Genomic DNA, 25,941 nt, shown 5'->3' with positions numbered 1-25,941 from the left:
CACCGTTATGATTTATGTTGTAAATTTGATTTTAATTTCTCCAACTGTTTTTACTACCTGGAAGTCATGGCAACACTTTCTGCATAAGATGGGTGATGGAATTTTCTAACAGTGTTTATGTGGGAGTCTTGACTGCAATCTTATGAATTCATTTTATGAGGTAAGGAAGATGCCGTAGCACATTTGAGTTGGGAGTGTTTAACATAAGCATTGGAGTAAATTATCTTTATACGTAAATTAAGCAGGGAAATGTTTCCATTTCGAATTTCTTTTAACTCATCAGCCTGAAAACCAAAGGTTGTTCTTTAACAATTGTCCAGCTTTTAGTCATTTCCTCATTCTATGATGATGGGCTGTATCTTGCTGAGCTAAGAAAAATGAATGCTTTGCAAGTTTCACATTGAAAGTGCACTGACTAGAAGAAGAGATACTTGAAAATGTTTGTGTTTTAAGAGGTAAGGTATTTGACCATATGTAATTTAGAAATTGCTATATTTAATATGGTTTCATTGCTATTTATGAAGATGATGTATTGGACAAGTGTTAAATTAGAAGAAGGCTATCATTCAGGGCTGTAGATGTAATGTACAAGAGGAGGTATTTGCTGTCAGTTGTATGTGCATACTTAAAGTAAAGAATCTGACAGGAAGTGACTATCTTCAACACTTTTGTCTGTGTATTTTGAAAAAGATAGTTTTTGCACAAGTTATGCATGTACTATAGGAGAAAAAGACTCTCCAGGCTTAGATATGTACAAGGATTTTAGAGGGAGGGACAATATATTAACCATGTTTTCAGATTCTTAAAAAATGTGCTCATTTACTTCATGATAGAAGGAACCTGACAAGGTTTTCCATATATTTTATGAAACAAAGTACTTGGGGAGGGGTTTATGTGTGCATTAGTTGAGAGGGCATTTAAAATGATTCCTAGACATAATTTAGAAGGGAAGATAATGTCATCCTGTTTGTAATGGTTCTTTAAAATAGGGGATTATTGCAGGGTTTATGCAAGTGCATCAGAAGGGAAGATAATTTTCAAGGTTTGTCAATGGACTTTGGAAGTGAGAACACATAACAAAGTAGATATGTACATGTTATAATAATTTCAAGAATGCCCTTGATAAGGTGTTACATTAAAGGTTATTTTTCAAGATAGAAGGTCACAATATTGGGGCAAATGTATTAGTGTGGATTGAGGATTGGTTAACACACAGAAGACAAGAGTTGAGATTTTTGGATCTTTCTCAGGTTGGAAAGGCATAACTAGTGGAGTGCAACAAGGATTGATTCTCATGCCTCAATTATTTATGATCTATATTAATAACTTGAAAGAGGGGCAGTGTATAATGTATCCAAATTTGCCGATGATAGAAAAAAATAGATGAGGGGACATGTTCTGATGAGGACTGAGGAATCTATAAGGCCGGAGTGGTCAAGGATCTGACAGATGGAGTTAAATGTAGGAAAGTGTGAAGTCATGTGCTTTGGTAGGAAAGGTATTATTTAAAATGAAGGGAGACTCCAAGAGAGTGCAGTGCGAAGGGATCTGGGTGTGCTTGTGCATGAGACACAAAGGTTGCACGCAGGTGCATACGAATTTAAATGTAATTTTTACAATTTTAGAGTGAGTTTAAAAAGAAGGAAGCATTGTTACAACATTCAGGGTGTTAGTAAGGACACAGCAGAAGTAATCTATACCATTTAGTTTCCCTGTGATAAGAAAAAGTGTCCGGGAATTGGAGGCTGTTCAAAAGACATTCATGAGGCTGATTCTTGAGGTGAAGAAATTGACTTATGAATGACAGCTAATCAAGTTGAGCCATTACTCATTAGAGTTTAAAAGAATGAGGGGCGCATTTGTTGAAACTGCAGGATTCTAAGGTGTTCATAGAATCCCTACAGTGTGGAAACAGGCCATTCAGCCCATCAATTCTGGATCAATGGTGCTGGAAGAGCACAGCAATTCAGGCAGCATCGAGGAGCTTCAGCAAAATCAACGTTTCGGGCAAAAGCCCTTCATCAGGAATAAAGGCAGAGAGCCTGAAGCGTGGAGAGATAAGCTAGAGGAGGGTGGGGGTGGGGAGAGAGTAGCATAGAGTACAATGGGTGAGTGGGGGAGGAGATGAAGGTGATAGGTCAGGGAGGAGAGGGTGGAGTGGATAGGTGGAAAAGGAGCTAGGCAGGTCGGACAAGTCCGGACAAGTCAAGGGGACTGGAAGTTTGAAACTAGGATGAGGTGGGGGAAGGGGAAATGAGGAAGCTGTTGAAGTCCACATTGATGCGCTGGGGTTGAAGTGTTCCGAGGCATCTGGTGGTGAGGGAGCGGTGGTGAAGGAGGCCCAGGACCTCCATGTCCTCGGCAGAGTGGGAGGGGGAGTTGAAATGTTGGGCCACGGGGCGGTTTGGTTGATTGGTGCGGGTGTCTCGGAGATGTTCCCTAAAGTGCTCTGCTAGGAGGTGCCCAGTCTCCCCGATGTAGAGGAGACCGCATCGGGAGCAACGGATACAATAAATGATATTAGTGGATGTGCAGGTAAAGTTTTGATGGATTTGGAAGGCTCCTTTAGGGCCTTGGATAGAGGTGAGGGAGGAGGTGTGGGCACAGGTTTTACAGTTCTTGCGGTGGCAGGGGAAAGTTCCAGGATGTGAGGGTGGGTCGTAGGGGGGCGTGGACCTGACCAGGTAGTCACGGAGGGAACGGTCTTTGCGGAAGGTGGAAAGGGGTGGGGAGGGAAATATATCCCTGGTGGTGGGGTCTTTTTGGAGGTGGCAGAAATGTCGGCGGATGATTTGGTTTATGCGGAGGTTTGTAGGGTGGAAGGTGAGCACCAGGGGCGTTCTGTCCTTGTTACGGCTGGAGGGGTGGGGTCTGAGGGCGGAGGTGCGGGATGTGGACAAGATGCATTGGAGGGCACCTTTAACCACGTGGGAAGGGAAATTGGGGTCTCTAAAGAAGGAGGCCATCTGGTGTGTTCTGTGGTGGAACTGGTCCTCCTGGGAGCAGATACGGCGGAGGCGGAGGAATTGGGAATACGGGATAGCATTTTTGCAAGAGATAGAGTGGGAAGAGGTGTAATGCAGGTAGCTGTGGGAGTTTTACCTTTTTACCATTCAGCCCATCAAGTCCATGCTGACCCTCTGATGAACATCCCACCCAAACCCACACCCCTACCCTGCCCCTGTAACTCTGCATTTCCCAGGGCTAACCCACCTAGGCTGCACATCCCAGACACTACGGGTGCAATTTAGCATGTCCCATCCATTTAACCTGCACATCTTTAATTTGTCAGAAGAAACCAGAATACCCAGAGGAAGGCCACGCAGACACAGGGAGAATGTGCAAACTCCACACAGACAGTCACCTCAGGATAGAGTTGAACTCAAAGATGTGCAGGTTAGGTGAATTGGCCATGCTAGGTGCATTAGTCAGAGGGAAATGGGTCTGGGTGGGTTACTCTTCAGAGAGTTAGTGTGGACGTTTTGGGCTGAAGGACCTGTTTCCACACTGTAGGGAATCTAATCTAAAAAAAATCTCAGGTCCTTGGTTGAGGAGTTATTTCCACTAGTGAAAGAGCTTCAAGCTAGGGGATATAATCACAGAGTAAAGGGACACTCATTTAAACCTGAAATGTCAAGGACCTTCAGTTCAAATAGTCCTCACCAACCATAGTTCCCAAATTAAACTGGTCCCCACTGCCTGCACTTGGCCTATATCCCTCCAAACCTTTCCTATGCATGTACTTATCCAAATGTTGCAACTGTTCCTGCATCCACCTTTTCTTTTGGGTGTTCATTCCCCACACAAACCACTCTCTGTGTAAAATGTTTCCCCTGTTGTCTTTTTAAAATCTCTCTCTTCTCACCCTAATTCTGCCCCCTTGTCTTGAAATCCCCACCCTAGGGAAAAGACCTCTGCCATTCAGCTTATCTATACCCCACATGATTGTATAAACCTCTATAAGGTCACCCCTCAACTTCCTATGCTCCAGTGAAAAATGTCTCAGCCTAACCAACCTCACTCTATAACTCAAACCCTCCATTCCTGGCAATATCATGGTAAATCTCTTCTGAACTCTCTCCAGCTTAATAATATTACTCCTACAACAGGGCAACCAAAATTGACATAGTACTTCAGAAAAGGCCTGACCAACGTTTTGTACAACCTCAATGTGACATCTTAACTCCTTTACTCAAAGCTCTGAGAAATAAAGGTAAACATGCTAAATGGTTCCTTAACTATCTCTATGTGATGCAAACTTCAAAACCTCATGTACCTGAACCCCTAGGACTCTATGATGATAGTGAATGTCTGAAATTCTCTGTCCCAGATAGAGCCTTGTGGAAGCTAGATCATTGAAAGTATTTGAAAATGAGTTGGATTGATTTTTGAAAAATCAGGGAGTTGAGGTCTATGAGGATCTGACATAAAGGAAGAGTTGCAGTCTGGGGCAGATCAGCATGCTCTTATAGAATGGACAAGTTAAAAATCACACAACACCAGGTTATAATCCAACAGGTTTAATTGGAAGCACTAGATTTCGGTGCGCTGCTCAGGTGGTTGTGGCGAATAAGCCCATAAGACATAGAATTTATAGCAAAAGATTACAGTGTCATACAACTGAAATGATATATTGAACAAACCTAGATTGCTGTTAAGTCTTTCACCTTTTGGATTGGGTTGCAGGTTCCGGTTCATTCATATGTAAATCCCAGAACTTCTTTTAAGTCACATTAATTGTTGGACACCGTTATCAAATGAAAGCAATTAGTTTAGGTGTGGTTTTGTATGTTTACTTGTTGTGGAATTGGAGGCTTCCTGATTTATGTCAACTCATCTAACCAAGTATTTGCTTACGATTACATATGCAAATGACACCGAAATCTACCTCAGAGCACAAGCACCAGCACCGTTACACCCCTTGATCATGTTCTTATGGATGGATTGGGAGGAAGGCTAATCAAATCACTTGCTCTAAATTCTGTGTATATGGTCCTGCTCCACAGCTACCTGATGAAGGAGCAATGCTCCAAAAGCTAGTGCTTCCAATAACCTGTTCGATTATAACCTGGTGTTTTATGTTTTTTAAATTTGTCCACCCCAGTTCAATGCTGCCTCCTCTACCTTATAGAATGGGTGAGTCATATGGGTCCAAAAGGCCACCTCTTCTTCCGATTTCTTCTATCCTTATAACTGGTAGATAGTTAAGAAGATGTACATAGAGATCTTAGAGGAAAAGTACTTGTTAATGGTTGTAGATGCATCTTGTGTTGGATGATACCTGTAAGGAGTTACTTATGTATTTCAAAAGAAATGCACTGAGTTAAATGTATACAATATTTCATTATATCTATCCTTTAGGAAGTATGATAGTTTAAATATTTTGAGGCACCATGCTAGAGGGGAACATGTTTGATGTTTGCACATGTTCTTTAGAAGGGAATGTTCAGGTATTGCCTCTATACTCATTCAGAAAGGATGGAATATGGTGAGGTGTGTTCATGCATTTTATAAAGCAAGCCAACTGGCCAATTGTACCAGGTATGTGTGTGATTTAGAGAAATGCCAGTTCATAGAAACCTCTACAGTGTGGAATGGCCATTCACTCCTTCAGCCTGACCCTCCAAAGAGCAACCAGCCCCCTATCCTATCCCTACATTTCCCACAGCTAATCTACATAGCCTGCACATCTTTGGATTGAGGGAGGAAACCGGAGTACCCAGAGAAAATCCGCAAAGACACAGCGAGAATGTGCTAACTGTACACAGTCAGTCACCCGAGGGTGGAATCGAGCCTGGGTCCCTAGTGCTGTGAGGCAGCAATACTAACAACTGAACCATCATGCCATCCTTGGTGGATTCTGTCTATGTACTTTACAATATTAGGAGTAAGCTAAAGTTTATATATGTATTTAATTGTGTACATTAGATGAACAAGGCACTTGGAAAGGATTTCTATGTATTCTGGAATGGAGGAATCCTAACTAAATGTTTACACATGCTCAAGAAGGCACAGTTAACAAATAAATTAGCATTTGACTCACAAAATGTTTTAGATTGGAAGCTCTTGATCAAGGCTTGCATTTATATTTTAGAAATGAAGTATTAGCCAAGACCAGAATATGCTATTTCAAATCACTTTTAAAAGGAGGATATTTGGAAATATTTCTTTATGAACTTTCAAAGGAACTTAGTAAACTCTGACAGATGGGGAAGTATTTACTGTGATTGAAAAAAAGGTATTTGTAAAGGGTTAGTATAACATAGGAAGAAGGGAAGTTAAGTGAAGGTACTTGGCAAGTATTTTAAAAATACTTTGTGGAAAGGATAATCTCCAGTTAGTGTCACTAAGTACTTCAGAAGCAATCGTATTTGACAGTTGTAAGAGCAGATAGGAAAGAAAGCTAAAAATCACACAATATCAGGTTGTAGTCCAACAGGTTTATTTGGAAGCACTAGCTTTTGGAGCACTGCTCCTTCATGAAGTGGCACAACACCTGATGAAAGAGCAGCGCTCCGAAAGCTAGTACTTCCAAGTAAACCTGTTGGACCATAACCTGGCGTTGTGTGAGTTTTAACTTTGTATACCCCAGTCCAACACCTGCACCTCCAAAAGATAGGAAATATATATTCTGCAAGTATGGTTCAATTTCTGTGGCTTGTAAAAACATTTTAAGCAAGATAAAGATGCAGGCATATGGTCTATAGTATAAAGATGACTGCTTATTTTCTGCTGTAATGACCTGATTACAAGGAGGTTATGGTGCCATTGTTTTGTCACCCCAAACATTGAACACCATTGATTTAAGATAAATAAAACTATAAATTGTTTCCTTTTGTATTTTTCATTTAAAAAGCGATGTTTATCTAAAACTTATCTATCCATTTTTTAACTTGTTGATAGAAATATGGTTCATTTCCTGATCCCACCAGTGGAAGGATACATTTTGCATAGTAAGTGTAAAATAAAAAATTTGCAAGTCTCACGTTATAGGGTTTCAGCAGTTTCAACATTTCTGAAGGGAAGTTATTTTGAACATACTTAGAATTATAATTCCCAGAAATCAGGGGTTGTGTGCAGATGGGAAACTAAAACTGGTCAAAGGAAAACCAGGAAGGCTGAAGAAGCTGTGATTCAGTCAAAACTGCTAGTAGGACATAACTCTTTTCTTCGGGCTCCAGATATTGAAAACAAAATTCCACAAACAGACTTGTTTTCCATTCTCATCCAGGAACGATCACACAAAGCTGTGCTTGAAAAGTCCAGCTATGTCAACAGCAGAACCTAAAATCCAGACTGACTTCTATGAATATCATGGCTACTATGACGATTATGGAAATGATTCGGCATTAATTTACTTATGTGAGAATCATGAACCCAATGCATTTGGAGCCATACTGACACCAGTTTTGTTCAGCCTCACCTTTATTATCAGCCTGGCTGGGAATGCCCTAGTTTTGTGGGTCCTGGTGAGATATGAGAGGCTGAGGACTGTGACGGATATCTTCATTCTGAATCTGATCACCTCCGATTTACTCTTCACCTTCTCGCTCCCTTTCTGGGCTGTGGATCACACGAGAGGATGGATCTTTGGCAAGGCCATGTGCAAAATCATGAGTTCAATTTTCTTCATTGGCTACTACAGTGGGATCATGTTGCTGACACTGATGACCATCGATCGATATTTTATTGTAGTCCATCCTCTGCCTGCTGTCAGAATCAGGAAGGTCTCCTATGCCATAGCAGCCAGCTCAGTCGTTTGGGGAATTAGTATGGCAGCAACAGTCCCTGAGATGATCTTCTCTGATATTGTGGGTCATGAGGAGAACAGGCTGTACTGTATCAGTGACTATCCACCTGAGAGTGCTCAAATATTGGAACTGTTGGGCTATTATCTGCAAAATATCTTGTTCTTCTTCATCCCCTTTGTTGTTATTGTGTTCTGTTATTGGAGAATTCTCAACACTGTCATTAGATGCAAAGCCAAGAAGAAACACAAGACAGTGAAACTTATCTTGTGGATTGTGGTGGTGTTCTTTGTGTGCTGGACACCTTACAATGTGGTCATCCTCCTGTTCTCTTTGGTAACATTGAAAGTCCCGGCGTTCGAAACCTGTGAGATGAACATCCACTTGACTTACATGTTTTACATTTCCCGGGACCTGGCTTATTGCCACTGTTGTCTCAACCCCTTCTTTTATGCTTTTGTGGGGACAAAGTTCAGAAACCATTTAACTTTGATCCTCAGGAAGTATTTTCCTCAGATGGGGATCCATAAGCCACCGAGACACAGACGCAGAAGCCATTATCTGAGCAGTTCAACTGACTATTCCAATGCTTCTTCCACATTTAACACATATCTTTAACTTGTTCATAGGCCAGTGCAAATTGAAACAAGAGATTTCAATTGTTTGCGCCCATTGATAAATCCAAACAATTCATTTACGGTGTGGATTAACTAGGAGAAAGTGAGCACTGCAGATGCTGGAGAGCAGAGTCGAGAGTGTGGTGCTGGAAAAACACAGCAGGTCAGGCAGCATCTGAGGAGCAGGAGAATCGATGTTTCAGGCATAGAGCCAGAATTCCTGGGGAAAGATTTATGCCAGAAACATCAATTCTCCAGCTCCTCGGATGCTGCCTGACCTGCTGTGCTTTTCCAGCACTACACTCTCAGCTAGTGTGGATTAATTCCAATCTAACCAATACAACATACAGTAGCAACCAGGGCAACATGAATATATCCAGCACCATTCACAAGGCAGCATGCATTTATAAAGCATCTTCAAAGTTTGAGGCATTTTGCAAGTACACTACTAATCATTTTTAAAAATCATACAACACCAAATAAACACAGGCTTATTTGGAAGCACTAGTTTTCAGAGCACTGCTCCTTCATTTTTAACTTTGTACACCCCAGTCCAACACCAGCACCTCCAAATCATGACTATTAATTATAATTTAACATCAAATCAAGTCAGCAAATATCAAGATAGGTTACCAAAGGCTTGATCAAAGAGGTGGGTTTTAAGAAGCATCTTAAAGTAGGAGTGAGGACAAGAAACCCAGAGGGGAATGGGAGGAAATTCTAGAGTTTACAATCAAGGCCAAGAGTGAATGGGGCTCCCAATGACAACACGAAGAGAGTGAAGAACACAAGCTGAATCCAGCCTTTTACGTGGGGTAGGTCCAATCAAACCCTGTAAGCTGTGAGAATGACTCATACTAACCATTCACAATTCAAGGTCATTCCATTCAAATCCTTTACAGTGAGACATGCAACCAAGTAAGCCCTTTCCAGAGTGAGATATACTCACGCTGACAGTTACCAAATTTGGAACAAAAACAGAATTTGCTGGAGAAACTCAGCATGCCTGGCAACACCTGTAGAGAGGAAAAGAGAGTTAAGAGCAAACATTTTGAGTCCAGCGACCCTCATTCTGCTACAAATAATAAGTTTCACGTTTGGGAAAGCTTTTATTATGTCCAGGATTAACCCTAAGGTAGTAGCCTTTGCCATACGGACTGTAATGGTTCAAGAAGACAGCAATCCACCCATTCCTCAATGGTAATTAGGGATGACCAACAAGGTTGGCCTTAAAGATGACACTCACAATCCATGAATGAGTTAAAAGTGTAACACTCTGGCCTCCAGTTGAGGTGATAAGGGTCCCAGCTCCATTCTAAAATCTTGAATGCATGATCTGGATTGATTCTTCACTGTAGTACTGAGGGAGCTGTCTGAATTATCATTATATATCATCAAGAGCAGGATTTTAAACACCTGGGACTCTGCTAATACCTGGTCTATACACTAAACCACATCCATTTGTAACAGCGGACTACTTACAAAAACTCAAACAATTCCATATCCAACCAAGGTCTACCTTTCTCCATTCACAGGACTTAAACTTTGAGTCCTGTCAAACACCTCCTGAAAGATTAAACATAGTCAAGTTATCTTTATCCATCAACTTAGTTACTTGCTTAGAAAATTAACTGGTTGGTGAGAAATGGTTTTGTTTACCAAATGCCATGTTGCGGTTCTTTAATAACATAACCAGAGTATCATACCGTGCATCTCTAGTCGTCCCTTTGAACAATGTCCCAGTAACTGAGGTTAACCTACTGGGCTTCTGATTCTCTGGTTCTGATGTGCTGTCCTCTTTGAATGTAGGTACTAGATTAGCTTTCCTCCCAATCCATCCATAAGAACATGATTAAGGGGTGTAACAATGCTGTGCTTGTTCTCCAAGCTAGATTTTGATGTTGTTTGCATATGTAATCGTAAGCAAATGCTTGGTTAGATAAGTCAGGAAGCCTTCAATTCCACAGTGAGTAAATATACAGAACCACACCTAAACCACTTGTCTTCATTTGAGTATGATGCTCAAGTCACATCCAACCTTTTACGTGGGGTAGGTCCAATCAAACCCTGTAAACTGTGAGAATAACTCATAGTTAAGTTAATGTGACTTAAAAGAAGCTCTGGGACTTACATATTAATGAGCTGAAACCTGCAACCCATTCTAAAAGGTGAAAGATGGAAGAGCAATCCAGGTTTGTTCAATATATCATTTCAGTTGTATGACACTGTAATCTTTTGCTATTCATTCTGTGTCTTATGGGCTTATGCTTCACAACCACCTGTTGAAGGAGCAACACTCCAAAAGCTAGTGCTTCCAAATAAACTTGTAGGACTATAACCTGGTGTTGTGTGATTTTTAACTTTGTCCACCCCAGTCCAACACTCGCTCCCCCACTTCATTTTAAACAGTCTTACACCTTGCATTTTTCCACCTAGCCTGACAGAAGCTTTTGGAGTTCATTGACTTTCACATCCTATAATCTGACACAGAGTTAGGGTCAGAACTAACTGAGTCCACGAACAGCAGAATCCACCTTTGCAAACATCCCCACTGAATTCAAACAAATTAGATTTTTCACAACAGCATAAGATTACTTATTACTATTAATTACTAAAAATTACTATTGTTCAATTATCTTTATTGTTTGTAGCACACTGGTTTAATAGGCCTTTTTGAATCTTAACCCATAATTATAAACCTTATTATCCTGCAGGTTGAGGAGGTAGCATTTTAAAGGCTATGGTAATCTCACTTAGCACTGTTTTTACACATAGGTTCAAAGGGTGTCAGAATGGTTTCAACCCCAAACTAGAGACTTTAGAAGATAATTTGAAGTGATGCTTTGGTACTATGCTTGAGCAGTGCTACATTGTTATCTCATTGCTCATATTAAAATGCACTTTATGTCATTAAACTGCAGATTAATCTACTCTTGTCACTTTACTTAGATGCTATATCATTCAGCGATATTTTCTGAACTATACAACATTTTGTTAACCATTTATTGTCTCATTAATTGTTCATTATCTGAACAACTGTACAGTTTCATGTTAATTTGTTGGTAAAAGACGTTATTAATTATCATAAACTCTTAAATTGTTAGCTAACTCATTGCATATTATCTCATGATATTTGATTGAGCCAATCATTATTGTACTAACTGTATTTTTCATTCAGCTGTATATTGTCTCATTAAAATTCCTATTTGTGTTCTAATTATTTTCATTATTCAACAATGCACTATACCATTAACTTATCACTATCTCAGTTATCAGATAGCCCATCAAGCTGGACATTATCTTAACAGTTGTGTGTTTTCTCAACTTCATCAAATTGTTCCTTATCTTATACATCAACACATCATAACATTACTTCTTATGTGTTGAATTACTTTTACATTATCTCATCAACAGCAACAATAATAATGATAAATATACCTTGACACAAAATCATAGCATAAGAAAATATCCCTTGGTGCTTCATAAGAAGGTAATGAATTTAAGCTTGGCACCAAGTCAACAAAGAAGACAGCATGAAGATTACTGTGACTGCTTCACCCTTATCTTTTGTACTGATGTGCTGTGCTCCCCCATCACTGATCTGTGCTCTATCTCCACATTCTCCAGCAGACTGCTCCCCACCACCTCTGGAAGGTTATTTGTCTCTGCCTCCACTTCCACCTCCATCTATCTGCTGTTGAAGTCCTCTCACAGGTTTTTAGATCATCAAGGGTGGATGATCCATCTTGGCTCTTCCACTGGGACCCTGCATCACAGATACAAGCTTTCAGCTAAATAGATTCACTCTACGTGATATCAAGAAATGGTTAGAGGCGCTGGATAGTGCAAGGTCTATGGATTCTGACAATATTCTTGCAATAATGCTGAAGACTTATGTTCCAGAACTTGTGGCACCCATAGCTGTCTGTTTCAGTACAATACACAACACTGGCATCTACCCGATAATGTAGAAAATTACCTAGCTATGTCCTCTACACAAAAAGGATAAATCCAATCTAATTACCTCCCATTAGTCTACTCTCAATCATCAGGAAAGTTATGAGAGGTGTCATCAATAATGCATTCAAGCAGCACCTGCTCAGCAATAACCTGCTCAGTGATGCCCAGTTTGGGTTCTGGCAGGGCCACTCAGCTCCTGACCTCATTACAGCCTTGGTTCAAATATGGGCAAAAGAGCAGAATTCCAGAGTTGAGGTGAGAGTGACAGCCCTTGACATCAGAGGAAAACATGGGAAGATAGTTGTGGTTATGGAGGTCAGGGTCTTGATCATCTCTGCAGGAATTCATCAGGGTAATGTCCTAGGCCCAACCTACTTCATAAATGTCCTTTCCTCTAACATGAGGTCAGAAAGTCGGGGTGTCTGTCAATGATTGCACAATATTCAGCATCACTTGAGACTCTTCAGATACTGAAGCAGTCCATGTTCAAACGTAACAAGGCTTGGACGATATCCAGATTTGGGCTGATAAGTGACATATCACACTCATGCCACACAAAGGCCAGGCAATGGCCATCTCCAATCGGAGGCAATCAAATCAATGCCCCTTGATATTTAATGGTGTTATTACTTTATCCCCTGCTTCAACATCCTAGGTGTTACCATTGACAATACATTGAACTAAGCTCATCACATAAACACAGTGGCTTCAAGAGCAGATCTGGGGGTAGGAATCTTGCAGCGAGTTACTACTGAATCCTGTCCATCATTTACTAGGTACACGTCAGGAGTGTAATGGCATGCTCCAATTTGCTGGGATGAATGCAGCTCCAACAACATTTAAGAAGCCTGGCACCATCCAGGACATAGCAGCACGCCTGACCAGAAGCACATCCACAACCATCCACTCCCTCCATCACTGAAGTTTATTCACTATATTGCACGAGATGCACTGCAGAAATTCACCAAAGATCCTTAGACAACACCTTCTAATCCAAAACCACTACCACCTAGAAGGGCGAGGTCAGGATAAAAATGGGAATACCACTGCAATTTCTCCTCCAAGCTACTCATCATTCTGACTTGGAAATGCATCAGTGTTCCTTCATTGTCTCTGGATCAAAATCCCGGAACATACTCCCTAACGGCCTTGTGGGTCTACATATAGCATGTGGACTGCAGTGGTTCGACCAGGCAGCTCACCCAACCAGGGCCTGGCAATAAATGCTGTCGCAGGCAGCAACACCAATATACATTTTAAAAAAGACTTCTTCATTTGACACAAACGAAAGAGGAATGACATAGAATGCAGTGATGACGTTGTTCAGAATGACTCATATCTGAACAAGCTGACAACTAACTGCCTTTGAAATGCATTCTTTCAGTTCTGGAGAACTCTCGATAGATCATAACCCTTGCAGATGAGGGAACCGATCAGCTCATACTTGTTTATCTATCAACATTCTGTACTAAGAAGAATCTTCTGAGGTCAGTCTTTAAATTTACCATTTATTGGTTCTAACTTGATGATCGTTGTCTCCTCCCTGTTACCTGCCAGATTAGTCTGTTCACAGCACATTCTGTTGCAGTCTCTATCCAGATGATTCCAGAGACGGCTATTTCAAGCTGAAATTAGCCCACCCCAAACCCCACCCCTTCCCAACCCTACTCTTGAGCGTCGTTTAAATGGTGTGTGGCTGTGTGAATGATTGACTGTTTGAAACTGGTTTAGATCAAAACAATATGTCAGGATTTTTATCTGCAAAAGTCGAGAGAGAGAGCTGGCAACAGAGTGAAGTGTTGCGCAGAGAAAGATTCAAGTATAGAGGAGGAACACCAATTATGGAGGGGAAATACAGGTACTGAGGAGAAATACAGGTACAGAGCAGGATACAGACAGAGATACAAGAGTGGGAGAAGGTACAAGTCCTAAGGAAGATAAAGGCATACAGGAAGATACAGCCACGCAGAAAGATACAGGCATGCAGGAGGGTACAGGCATGCAGGAAGATACAGGCATGCAGGAAGATACAGGCATGCAGGAAGGTACAGGTATGCAGGAAGATACAGGCATGCAGGAAGATACAGGCATGCAGGAAGGTACAGGTATGCAGGAAGATACAGGTATGCAGGAAGATACAGGTGTAGAGGGGGATACAGATAGAGGAAGAATACATGTACAGAGGAGAAATATAAGTACACAGGAGGGCACAGGCACCGAGGGAAATATAGGGGCAGGGCAGGATGCATGGATGGAGGAGGATATAGCGACATAAAAGGATACAGATACAGAGGGAGATACAGCTACAAAAGGTTTAACAGGTCCTGAAAGGAATATAAGTGCAGAAGGGAAAAAGGCATATGGCAAATTAAGGTAAGATTAGAAATTAAATTATGTATTCTTCCTTTAACACTTATTATCTGATAGACTAAGGAGCTACTGAGCTGGAAGTTAAAATTCATGAATAAAATACAAGGACATAAATATAACTTTATACTAACATTAAGCGATGAGAGTCCTTTCGACTAATTGAATAAAAACTATATTAATAAAATCAAACACAGTTAAATCCAACTTATCATACGCCTTGGCATTTTGGGCAAGCTTTTTGGCTGTCAGCTCAGTAATTTGTGATGTTTGCCTCTCAGCCTCTTTTTGTCATCCGACTCACCAAAGTGCTGTCAGAGTCCTCAGCACTAGAGGGAGTGCATGGCACCAGTCTGAATTCAGCTAGCACCTATGTCTGTTCTTTGTCCTCTGATGTGGTTCTTTTGGCATTTTTCCATATTGGGACTGGGTTAGAAGGACTGTTGTCCTGAACTTTCTATATCTCTATTTTCTACTTTGTTCCTACGATCTGTGATGTTGGACTTTTTATTTCTTTATTTTTCTGATTTTGTTCCCAAAGAACTTGCACTGAAGATTCTGTACCTAGATACCTTTTGCCCAAGATAGTGCCATATGTGACGACTTGTAAACTGTTCACTCTACTCATTTGGGTACTTGTGACAATAAAGCAAATCCTAATTCTAATAGGAGGAACCCCCGTCTATCCAGGTGTCTAAATCAGCACAATCTCCGTCTCTGCACTCTCTGGCACTGTTCTAGTAACCTTGATGTTCAAGGTGGAGACAAGGAGGTACATACCTGATCTTAAAACAGCAGGAGGTTCTTCAGACATACTATGGGAATCAGTGGTTGGGCACTTTGCTCTTGCTCCAGACCCCCTGCACAATCTCTGTTTCTGAGCTGTCGTCTGCAAAATGCAGCTTCACTATCAGTCTGTTCTTCTTCTGGCAATCTCCCCCATCCTTCCCCTGATTGCGGTCTTTAAGTGACCATGAATTGAATGCACAAAGGGCCACTTCCCACCCTGCTTCATTTTGGAGGAGGTCAGGGGCAGTGCGTCTGACTCCTTTCCAGAAAGTAAGGGTGTGTACCCGCCATCAGCACTCCCACTGCCCTCCTTACCCACCAGCCAGAGCTTTTTAATCTAACTCTGGCAAATGGCCTCCAGAATGTTGTTGGATGGGGGCTCCAGACGCTTGTAGTCTCAGAAGTGGCCACTACTCAACGTCGTGTTACTAGGACTCCAGAAGAACAACTGCCTGATCTGATGGGCCAGCAGCTCTCTGAGTTGGGCTTTCTGCCCTAGTAGGGGGTGGATCTCAATCGAGTCAGTCAACTCTCCTCTAAATATGCCCCATTCTCTCTTTCGATGGCCATCCATTAAAGTCTAAGCAAAACCCACATCATTGAGCTCCTCCACACTTCAACCCACAATGAGGGGAGATAATCCAGTGAGGGAGATACCACTCCCTATCACAGCAAAGGCCTGAATAGGCTTCCCTCAGAATTGAAGCCAGGTGTGAAGTGGCCTTTAAGCAATCAATTAATGACCTCAACTGGGGCAAGAGTTTGTAGGCTGTCAGTAGAATAAAGAGTCAAAAAGTGTGGTGCTGGAAAAGCACAGCTGGTCAGGCAGCTTCCGAGGAGCAGGAGAGTCGATGTTTCAAGCATAAGCTCATCATCAGGGATGAATGCCTTTCCCAGAGCTACACTTTTTGACTCTGATCTCCAACATATTCAGTCCTCACTTTTTCCTACTAGAATAAAGAGTCAATGATGAAGGTTAATTCACAGCCATCAGCGCAGAGCCCATGTATTTACAGTTCTGGATAAAAGACCTGTACAATGATAAATTCTAACAAAATCCATTTTCAAAGTTTATACATGAATAATGTCCAGCCAGTCAAGGTACTGGAGAACAATTAAGGCATTAACTTTCTCAGGAGAGGAACTTCTTATTGGAGAAAATTGATAAGTGCAAAATAATTATCATGATGTAATAACTAAAGCATTAAAGCAACCATCCTAAACTTTAATGTTTGAAGAGTGTTAAAAGTCTAGCTTTGGTCTGTAAATATTTTTGAATTTTCAGCTGGAAATTGCACCAAGCAGCCTGACAGTTACACTCAGCAGAAATATTCAAACCCACTGCCACTTTCATCTTACCAATAAACAAATCTGAGAAAGCTCTTTCTATTTTTCACATTAGAATCTTTTCATCTGTTTTAGCAAATCTTTCATCTACATTTTATGATAATGTGTTGAATCATATTCTGCAATAGTTACATTTATCTACGATCATCTGTACAAGAGCCTCCTCCCTTCCTGCAGATAAAGGATGTACTTCAACTAGAGTCATAGAGTCATGGAGATGTGCAGCATGGAAACAGACCCTTCGGTCCAACCCGTCCATGCCGACCAGATATCCCAACCCAATCTAGTCACACCTATTGTCTATTGTCACCTGCCAGCACTTGGCCCATACCCCTCCAAACCCTTCCTATTCATGTACTCACCCAGAGGCCTTTTAAATGTTGTAATTGTACCAGCCTCCACCACTTCCTCTGGTAGCTCATTCCATACACGTACCACCCTCTGTGTGAAAACATTGCCCCTTGGGTCTCTTTTATATCTTTCCCCTCTCACCCTAAACCTATGCCCTCTAGTTCTGGACTCCCCGACCCCAGGGAAAAGACTTTGTCTGTTTATCCTATCCATGCCCCTCATGATTTTGTAAACCTCTATAAGGTCACTCCTTAGCCTCTGACGCTCCAGGGAAAACAGACCCAGCCTGTTAGGCCTCTCCCTATAGCTCAAATCCTCCAACCCTGGCAACATCCTTGTAAATCTTTTCTGAACCCTTTCAAGTTTCACAACATCTTTCTGATAGGAAGGAGACCAGAATTGCACACAATATTTCAACAGTGGCCTAGTCAATGTCCTGTACAGCCGCAACATGACCTCCCAATTCCTGTGACCAATAAAGGAAAGCATACCAAACGCCGCCTTCACTATCCTTTCTACCTGCGACTCCACTTTCAAGGAGCTATGAACCTGCACTCCAAGGTCTCTTTGTTCAGCAACACTCCCTAGGACCTTACCATTAAGCGGAAAGTCCTGCTAAGGTTTGCTTTCCCAAAATGCAGCACCTTGCATTTATCTGAATTAAACTCCATCTGCCACTTCTCAGCCCATTGGCCCATCTGGTCCAGATCCTGTTGTAATCTGAGGTAACCCTCTTCGCTGTCCACTACACCTCCAATTTTGGTGTCATTGCAAACTTACTAACTGTACCTCTTATGCTCGCATCCAAATCATTGATGTAAATGACAAAATGTACTGGACCCAGCATTGGTCCTTGTGGCAGTCCACTGGTCACAGGCCTCCAGTCTGAAAAACAATCCTCCACCACCACCCTCTGTCTTCTACCTTTGAGGGATTCTGGGTAATCCAAGATGTAGGACAGGAAAAATTTCTGGCTGTAACAGCTGCTCCTTTTTTGAGGTATTTAGGTGTAACTAACTGAAAAAATTAGCAAAAGATTGATAAGTGCAGAGCTGTAGACACTATTAACTTGGACTTTCATAAAGCCTTCTATAATGTTCCACATGGTGGACCTATTAGTATAGTTTGGTCACATGGGATTCAGGGTGAGCTTGCGAGTTGGATGCATAATTGGCTTAATGGCAGGAGACAGAGAGTGGTGGTGGAAGGTTGTTTTTCTGACTGGAGGCCTGTCACCAGTGTTCCACAGGGAATGGTTCTGGGTCCACTTTTGTTTTCCATTTACATAAAAGATTTGGATGCGAATATTGAAGGTTAGTAAGTTTGTGAGCGACACCAAAATTGGTGGCATAGTAGACAGTATAGAAGGTTTTCTAAGATTACAAAGGGATCTTGATCAAATGGGTCAATGGGCTAAAAAATGGCTGATGGAGTTCAACCTGAATAAATGTGAGATATTGCATTTTGGTACAACAAACAAGGGTAGGGCTTATACAATTAATGATATGGCCTTGGTTATTGTTGTAGAACAGAGGGACCCAGGTGCTCAAATACATAATTCTTTGAAACTTGTATCATATATAGGCAAGGTGCTTAGCACACTTATTTTCATTTCTCAGTCCTTTGAGCATAGGCAATGGGAAGCCATGTTGTACAGGACATTAGTGAGGTCTCTTCTGGAATACTGAGTTGAGTTCAGGTCTCACAGTTATAGGGAAAACATTTGCCACTCTCCAATCACCTGGTACTAATCTAATGGACAGTGATGATGCAAAAATCATCACTAAATGGTCAGCAATCTCTTCCTTCACTTCCCATAGAAATCTAGGATATATCTCATTTGGCCCAGACAATGTATCTATCATCACGTTTTTCAAAATTTCCAGCTCCTTCTTAACATCAACCTGTTCAATCACATCAGTCTGTTTCATGCTGTCCTCACAAACGACAAGGTCCCTCTCACCAGTGAATACCGATGCAAAGTATCCATTAAGGACCTCCCCTACCTTCCCCAATTAAATACTTTCCCATACCATCTGCTCGTATCCTTCTCTGTGTATATAGTAAAGATCAGGGAGTTGTGATCACTATCACCGAAATGCTGCCCCCTGAGATCTAACACCTGACCTGGTTCGTTGCCAAGCACCAAATCAAATATGGCCTCCGGTCTAGTTGACCAATCGACATATTGAGTCAGGAATCCTTCGTGGACACACCTGACAAAATCTGCTCCATCCAAACTATTTTAACTAAGGAGGTTCAAATCAATGTTAAGTAAGTTAAAGTCACCCATGACAACAACCCTGTTACTTCTACATCTTTCCAAAACTTGCCTCCCAATCTGCTCCTCTGTGTTTCAGTGCTGTTGGGGGGTCTGTAGAAAACTCCCAATAAAGTGACTGCTCCTTTCCTGTTTCTGACTTCTACCCATGCTAACTCAGCAGATAAACCCTCCTCGATGACCTTCCTTTCTGCAGCTGTTACATTATCCCTGATTAGCAACGCCACTCCTGCACCTCTTTTTACCTCCCTCGTCTTTCCTTTTGAAACATCTAAATCCTTGAACATCCAATAACTCTTCCAGCCCCTGTAACATCCAAGTCTCTGTAATGGCCACAACATCGTAGCTTCAAGTACTGATCCATGCTCTAAGTTCATTGCCTTTATCCCTGACACTTTTTGCATTAAAATAGACACACTTCAACCTTTCACACTGACTGCAACTTTGCTCTATCAAGTGACTAGCCCTCCTCACAGACTCTTGCACGCTACATTTGCCTGTTCACCAGCTATCCCATCCTCTGATCCGTAGCTCCATTTCCCGACCCCCTACCAGTCTAGTTTAAACCCTCCCAAAGTACTCTAGCAAACCTCCCGTCCAGGATATTGATGACCCTCCAGCTCAGGTGCAACCCGTCCTCCTTGTACAGAACCCACCTTTTCCAGAAGGTATCTCAATGATTCACAAATATGAAGCTCTCCCTCCTCACCAATCCTACAACCACGTGTTCAGCTGCACTTGTTTTCTGTTCCTGGCCTCACTAGCCCGTGGCACCAGTAGCAATCCTGAGATTATAACTCTGCTCTTCCTGTTTTTTAGCTTCCAACCTAATTCCCTATATTCACTGTTCAAGTCCTCATCTCTTTTCCTAATGCATGAAGCTCACACAGAGAGCCATGGCAGACACAATGGGCCCAATGTCCTCTTTCTGTACCATAACAGTTCTGTGATCAGAGCTGCTGTTGTGGTGTCTGACAGACTTGGTGCATGCTCACTTACACGTTTGGCTTTTCATCAATGTGTAAGTTCAGGTGCAATTCGCACTGGAGTCACTGTGTGCCTCCCATTCAAAAGCGGGTGGCTGCCTTTAAGAAACAGAGTCCAAGACATTCCCCCTCCTGGTCTGTACAGCCACTGAACAGGGCATCCATCATGCACAACAGCAGGCAGTTCAAATGCAAGCTGCCCACTGTGACTCAATGAATAGGTCTGGCTTAATCACACATCACAACCGGGAGTTATGTCACTTCACTTTCTTCTCCCCAAACACCAAGTTTTATATCCAGCACTTTCTGACACAAAACCCAATGTTCTATGGATTATTGACTTTGTTCAGTTATTGTGCAAAACCTTCAACTTCTGCACTAGTGTAAAACCACCTCTTACAGATCGTTGCCAACCAAACACTCATTACAGATGTCTTTCCATCAAAGTCAATACTGGGTGTGTATAGATTGGCTCTTGCTGAGGAGAGGAAATGTGACAAAATGTAAAAGGTACTTCAGTGAATGCCAATCTTCCAGTTAGACCACAATTAATGGGCACAGCTTTCACTTCTGCTTTCCCAGAACATTCAGTCGGAGGAGAACAGAGGGGTTTGCCCTGCATTAGTGCAACCCCTGCACCTCTTCAAGCTAACAACAAGACAAGGCCCTATGATGAATTAACCTTTAACTTTATTCTTGGTTGTGTTGCTTTAAAATAAAGTGTGTTACATATAAATCTTTATTTTTTTTTCTCCATAGTTTATTGTGCCAACCACTGCACCACACCCAGAATTTCCTCTGTGTTAAGATCACAGAACAGACACCATGGAACAGTCTCTTTCAAATTATTCAGATTATTACGATTATTATTATGATGAATCTAACACAACAGCAGATTATCAGCAGTTTGTTCACTTATGTGAGAACATTCACATTAATCTATTTGGAGCCATGTTCACACCAGTTTTGTTCAGCCTCGCCTTTATTATCAGCCTGGCTGGGAATGCCCTAGTTTTGTGGGTCCTGGTGAGATATGAGAGGCTGAGGACTGTGACGGACATCTTCATTCTGAATCTGGTCACCTCCAATTTACTCTTCACCTTCTCGCTCCCTTTCTGGGCTGTGGATCACACGAGAGGATGGATCTTTGGCAAGGCCATGTGCAAACTCATGATTTCAATTTTCTTCATTGGCTACTACAGTGGAATGATGTTGCTGACACTGATGACCATCGATCGATACTTTGCAGTGGTTCACTCTCTGTACGCTTTCAGAGTCAGGAAGGTCTCCTATGCCGTGACAGCCAGCATAGTCGTTTGGGGAATTAGTTTCATGGCAACAATCCCTGAGATGATCTACTCTGATGTACATCTTCGGATGGAAGGACTGTACTGTTTTAGTATCTATCCACCTGAGAGTGCTCAAATATGGGAGCTGTTTGGCTGTTATCTGCAAAATATCTTGTTCTTCCTCATCCCGTTTGTTGTTATTGTGTTCTGTTACTGGAGAATTCTCAACACTGTCATTAGATGCAAAGCCAGGAAGAAGCACAAGACAGTGAAACTTATCTTGTGGATTGTGGTGGTGTTCTTTGTGTGCTGGACACCTTACAATGTGGTCATCTTCCTGTTCTCTTTGGTAACATTGAAAGTCCCGGCGTTCAAAACCTGTGAGATGAACAACCGCCTGGAGTATGCTTTGTACATTTCCCGGGACCTGGCTTATTGCCACTGTAGTCTCAATCCCTTCTTTTATGCTTTTGTGGGGACAAAATTCAGGACCCATTTAATCAGGCTTTTGAGTAAATGTTTCCCCCGTTTGAAAATTTGCAGAGAACTCAGTACCACCTCTGGCAACAGTAGCAAACGCATCAACTCCCGGAATTACTCAGACATCGACATGCCCCTGCATTCAATTGGGTCTTGAACTGAAGGCCCCAAAGTCTGGAAGCAAAATGATCCATTGGAGGGAGGGTGGGATACTCAGCGCCTCCTTCCGCCCCATTCTCAGCCATCCGCTATACGAAGGGGCAAAGTTGGAGACTCACCATGACAGAGCTCATCTGTTCTGGGCCTTCCCAGAAATGTGTCAACAATCACATCCTCAGAATGGGTCAGTCTGTCAACCCCATTCCCCAAAATGGATCAGTCCAGCAATCTCACCCTCTCCAGAATAAGTTAGTCTGACAATCCCATTCCCCTCTCGACAATGGGTCAGTCTGACAACACCCCCCACCCCACTTTCCACAATGAGGCAGTCTGATAATCTCACCCTCCCCGTAATGGATGAATCTGACATCCCTACTTCCCCCAGAAAGGGTCTTTCAACAATTCCACATTCCCCAGAATGGGTCAATCCAAAGACACCCACTTCCCCACAATGGGTCAGTCTGATGACCCCCACTCTCCCCACAATGGGTCAGTCTGATGAGCCCCCCTCCCCCAGAGTGGGTCAGTCTGGTGACCCCACCTCTCCAGAGTGGGTCAGCCTGCCAATTACACAAATTGAGATTAGACCAAGGCTCTTTGAGATTTGGGCGAACACATCTTTTTATCTCCATGGGATTACATGGAGGTGCTGGGAAATTGTTTCAAAGGGACAGGGATGTGAGCCAAAAATGGGACGAATGAGTAGCTGTGGTCAAACAAAAGCTGGCCAGGCGGAAGTGATGCTCCTTTGCTGTTGTGGGTAAGAATCTGCTCATCAGCAGTACGCTACTTTCCGTGTTGCTGTATGTGGTGAAGTTTTGGCTTGCTCCCCACTTCTGTACCATAGTTATCACCCAATCTGTTTTCTGCTTTATCCAGAGGTTGAAGATGGACCATGCCCAAAGCAACATGATGTATAAATCCCTGAATTGACCTCAACCTCATCCCGCTGGCCACGTTAGTCAGAGTCATACAGCATGGAAATAGCCCCTTCGTCCCAACTAATCTATGTTGACCAGGTTTCCTAAACTAAAGTAGTCCCATTTTCCTGTGTTTGGCCCACATCCCTCTAAATATTTCCTATTTATATACCAGGTCTTTTTAAATGTTGTAACTATACTCGCCTCTACCACTTCCTCTATCAGTTCATTCCAAGTACGAACCAGCCATATGTAAAAAAGTCGTCCTTCAGTTCCCTTTTAAAACTTCCTCCTTAAAAATATGCCCTATAGTTTTGAACTCCCCTACCCTAGGGAAAAGATCTTTGCTATTCACCTTATCTGTGCCCTTCATGATTTTATAAAAATCTGTAAGTTCACCCCTCAGCCTCCCATGCTCCAGGGAAAAATGGCTCAGCCTATCCAGCCTCTCTCTATAACCCAAACCCTCCAGTCCTGGTAACAAACTTGTAATTTTTTTCTGCGCCCTTTCCAATTTAATAATACCCTTCTTATAGCAGAGCAACCAGCACTGTATGCAGTACTCCAAAAGTGGCCTCACCAATGCACAAACAACTATAATATGACATCCCAACGCCAATGCTCAATGCTCTGAGCCATGAAGGCAAGTGTGCCAAATGCCTTTTTCACCACCCTGTCTACCTGTGATACTGGTTTCAAGGAATTATGCACCTGAACCTTCAGATCGTTCTGTTTAACAATACTCCTCAGGGCCCTACCATTAACTGTGTAAGTCTGTACCTTGTTCATCTGACCAAAGTGTTTAGTGTGCAGCTGCATCAAGCTGTGCATAGACCCTTAGTAGGAGAAAGTGGGGACTATAGGTGCTGGAGATCAGAGTCAAAAGTGTGGTGCTGGAAAAACACAGCTGGAAAAAAGGCAGCATCCAAACAGGAGAGTCGACGTTTCGAGCACAAGCTCTGAAGAGTTTATGTTTGAAACGTAGACCATCAGTACGCAAACGTTAAGTATCACCCCACATCATGCTTGAAACTATCCCTGATGCTGTGAAGAATGAGCCTTGCCACATTTTTGCCGAATGCTCCAGTTCATTGCTCTGTGCTGAGTCCCCGGTCCTTCACTGAGATGTTAATGCAGAGCTGCTTCATCAATGACCTTCCGTCCATCAAAAGGTCAGAAATGGCAATGTGTTCCAATGATTGTTCAGCATCGTTCGCAACTCCTGAAATACTGAAACAGTCCAAGGGGGAACGATTGCTGTCAATGGCCTTTCGGACAGAGCATACTGAGGAGTTGAAACTATAGAACGTGGTGTACCTTCCAAAGAATATGCATTATGAATCAAGAGTATTGAAAATATATTGAGACACCTTAAATTGGAACATGTGTAGAGAAAACAAAATGGCTATGAACTTTCTGGTAATTTCCAACTGAGCTTGGGCTGTGTAATTAGCATGTAATGTATTTTTGTAAATATTAAGAGTATTATAATTTGTATTGATTGGAATATTCAGTATGGGGACAAACTGAATTTCATTGAAATTTTTTTAGTAAAAATGTTTTGTTATTTTTTCCATTCTTTTTGGAAAGAAGTATATTTTTTAGAAAAAACTAAATCCCACATTCACCAGAATGTGCTGGTCTGACTGTCCCACACTTCTCAGAATGAGTCCTCCTGGCAATCCCCCTATTATCAGAATGGATCAGCCCTCTCTCCACATAATGGGTCAGCCTGAAAATCCCATCCTCACTAGAATGCGGTGGTCTGACTATCCCAATCCCCCACCTTCCCCCCCACCCATCTCCACCCCCCCCCACCTCCCACCATCTGAATAAGTCAGTCAGACAATAGCATCCTCATAATGCATGCTCTTCCTAATAAGTGAGAACAGACAGATTTGTTTTACACATTTTTGTAACTTGAATTTTTATTATGTCCACTTAATATATCAAACTTTGTGTGAAAAGTACATGGAGTATAAAAATGAATTTAGCAAAAGGCATACCTGAAAATATAAAAGGCTGTAAGGTGTTAAAAGTGACAACATGCTTTGAGTAGACACCAATTACAAGTTACCTAGTTCATTTCCATTTTACACTGGATTGTCAAGGACACACTGGGTATGAGTCTGATACATGTTGGCACCATTAAGATATCTCATTGCTTCTATTGTCTAAGTACTCTGGAATTATTGCATCAATGTAAACCATTTTATTAAATGACATATATGCAAAATGGAATGTAATAAAATAATTTTCTGGAAATTGATTCAGAAGTGGACAATAATGTGAAATGAAAATCACTCAAGGAATGCGAGAAGTGAGAAAGACTTTGTAAAGGCTGAAATCTGCAGGGCTAGATGGTAAATGTCTACATTACTGACTGATGCTTTGTTGGATTTCAGCAGCTTTTATTAATAGATAATAACCAAGGTGCAAGCGACTAACAATGAGAAAGCATGTCAAGCTCATTAGAGGGCTCGTGTTATGCAGGTATTGTCCCTGCCTCTCAGCCAGAAGTCCAAGTCTCACTTGTTTCGGAGGTGTGTCATACTACATTTGTACAGGTTGTTTTAAAAATATATATGTGGCCCATAAATCTATCGTCAGATGTGGCAAAGCTGTTGACACAAGTCAGATACACTTG

The 25,941-nt window shown here is 42.0% G+C and overlaps 2 protein-coding genes across 3 annotated transcripts; both read left to right on the top strand.

The window, feature by feature from the left end:
• Positions 1–352: 352 nt before the first annotated feature.
• LOC122564483 (C-C chemokine receptor type 3-like) lies at positions 353–25,637 on the top strand. Of its 2 annotated transcripts, none has more exons than XM_087978528.1 (2): positions 353–455; positions 21,206–25,637. In XM_087978528.1, the coding sequence occupies exon 2, from the start codon at positions 21,272–21,274 to the stop codon at positions 22,370–22,372; it is 1,101 nt and encodes a 366-aa protein (XP_087834654.1). In that variant the 5' UTR covers positions 353–455; positions 21,206–21,271; the 3' UTR covers positions 22,373–25,637. The 2 variants fall into 2 exon arrangements, with proteins under 2 accessions (XP_087834654.1, XP_043575370.2); XM_043719435.2 differs by lacking the exon at positions 353–455 and adding an exon at positions 13,701–13,812.
• On the top strand, positions 376–8,539 carry LOC122564485 (C-C chemokine receptor type 3-like). Its single transcript, XM_043719436.2, has 2 exons — positions 376–455; positions 7,232–8,539. Exon 2 carries the CDS (start codon positions 7,269–7,271, stop codon positions 8,364–8,366), a length of 1,098 nt encoding a protein of 365 aa, XP_043575371.2. The 5' UTR covers positions 376–455; positions 7,232–7,268; the 3' UTR covers positions 8,367–8,539.
• Positions 25,638–25,941: the final 304 nt, after the last annotated feature.

Source organism: Chiloscyllium plagiosum, unplaced genomic scaffold (genome assembly GCF_037043375.1).
Source record: "Chiloscyllium plagiosum isolate Xiang-an unplaced genomic scaffold, Cpla_swu_hap1 HiC_scaffold_34, whole genome shotgun sequence".
In the NCBI taxonomy this organism is placed as follows: Eukaryota; Metazoa; Chordata; class Chondrichthyes; order Orectolobiformes; family Hemiscylliidae; genus Chiloscyllium; species Chiloscyllium plagiosum.
The sequence above is the reverse complement of the archived record's forward strand: the minus strand, read 5'-3'. Positions and strand labels throughout refer to the sequence as shown.

Coding starts and splice junctions, on each gene's coding strand:
- LOC122564485 (XM_043719436.2), top strand. CDS start 7,269: ATGTCAACAGCAGAACCTAAAATCCAGACTGACTTCTATGAATATCAT.
- LOC122564483 (XM_087978528.1), top strand. CDS start 21,272: ATGGAACAGTCTCTTTCAAATTATTCAGATTATTACGATTATTATTAT.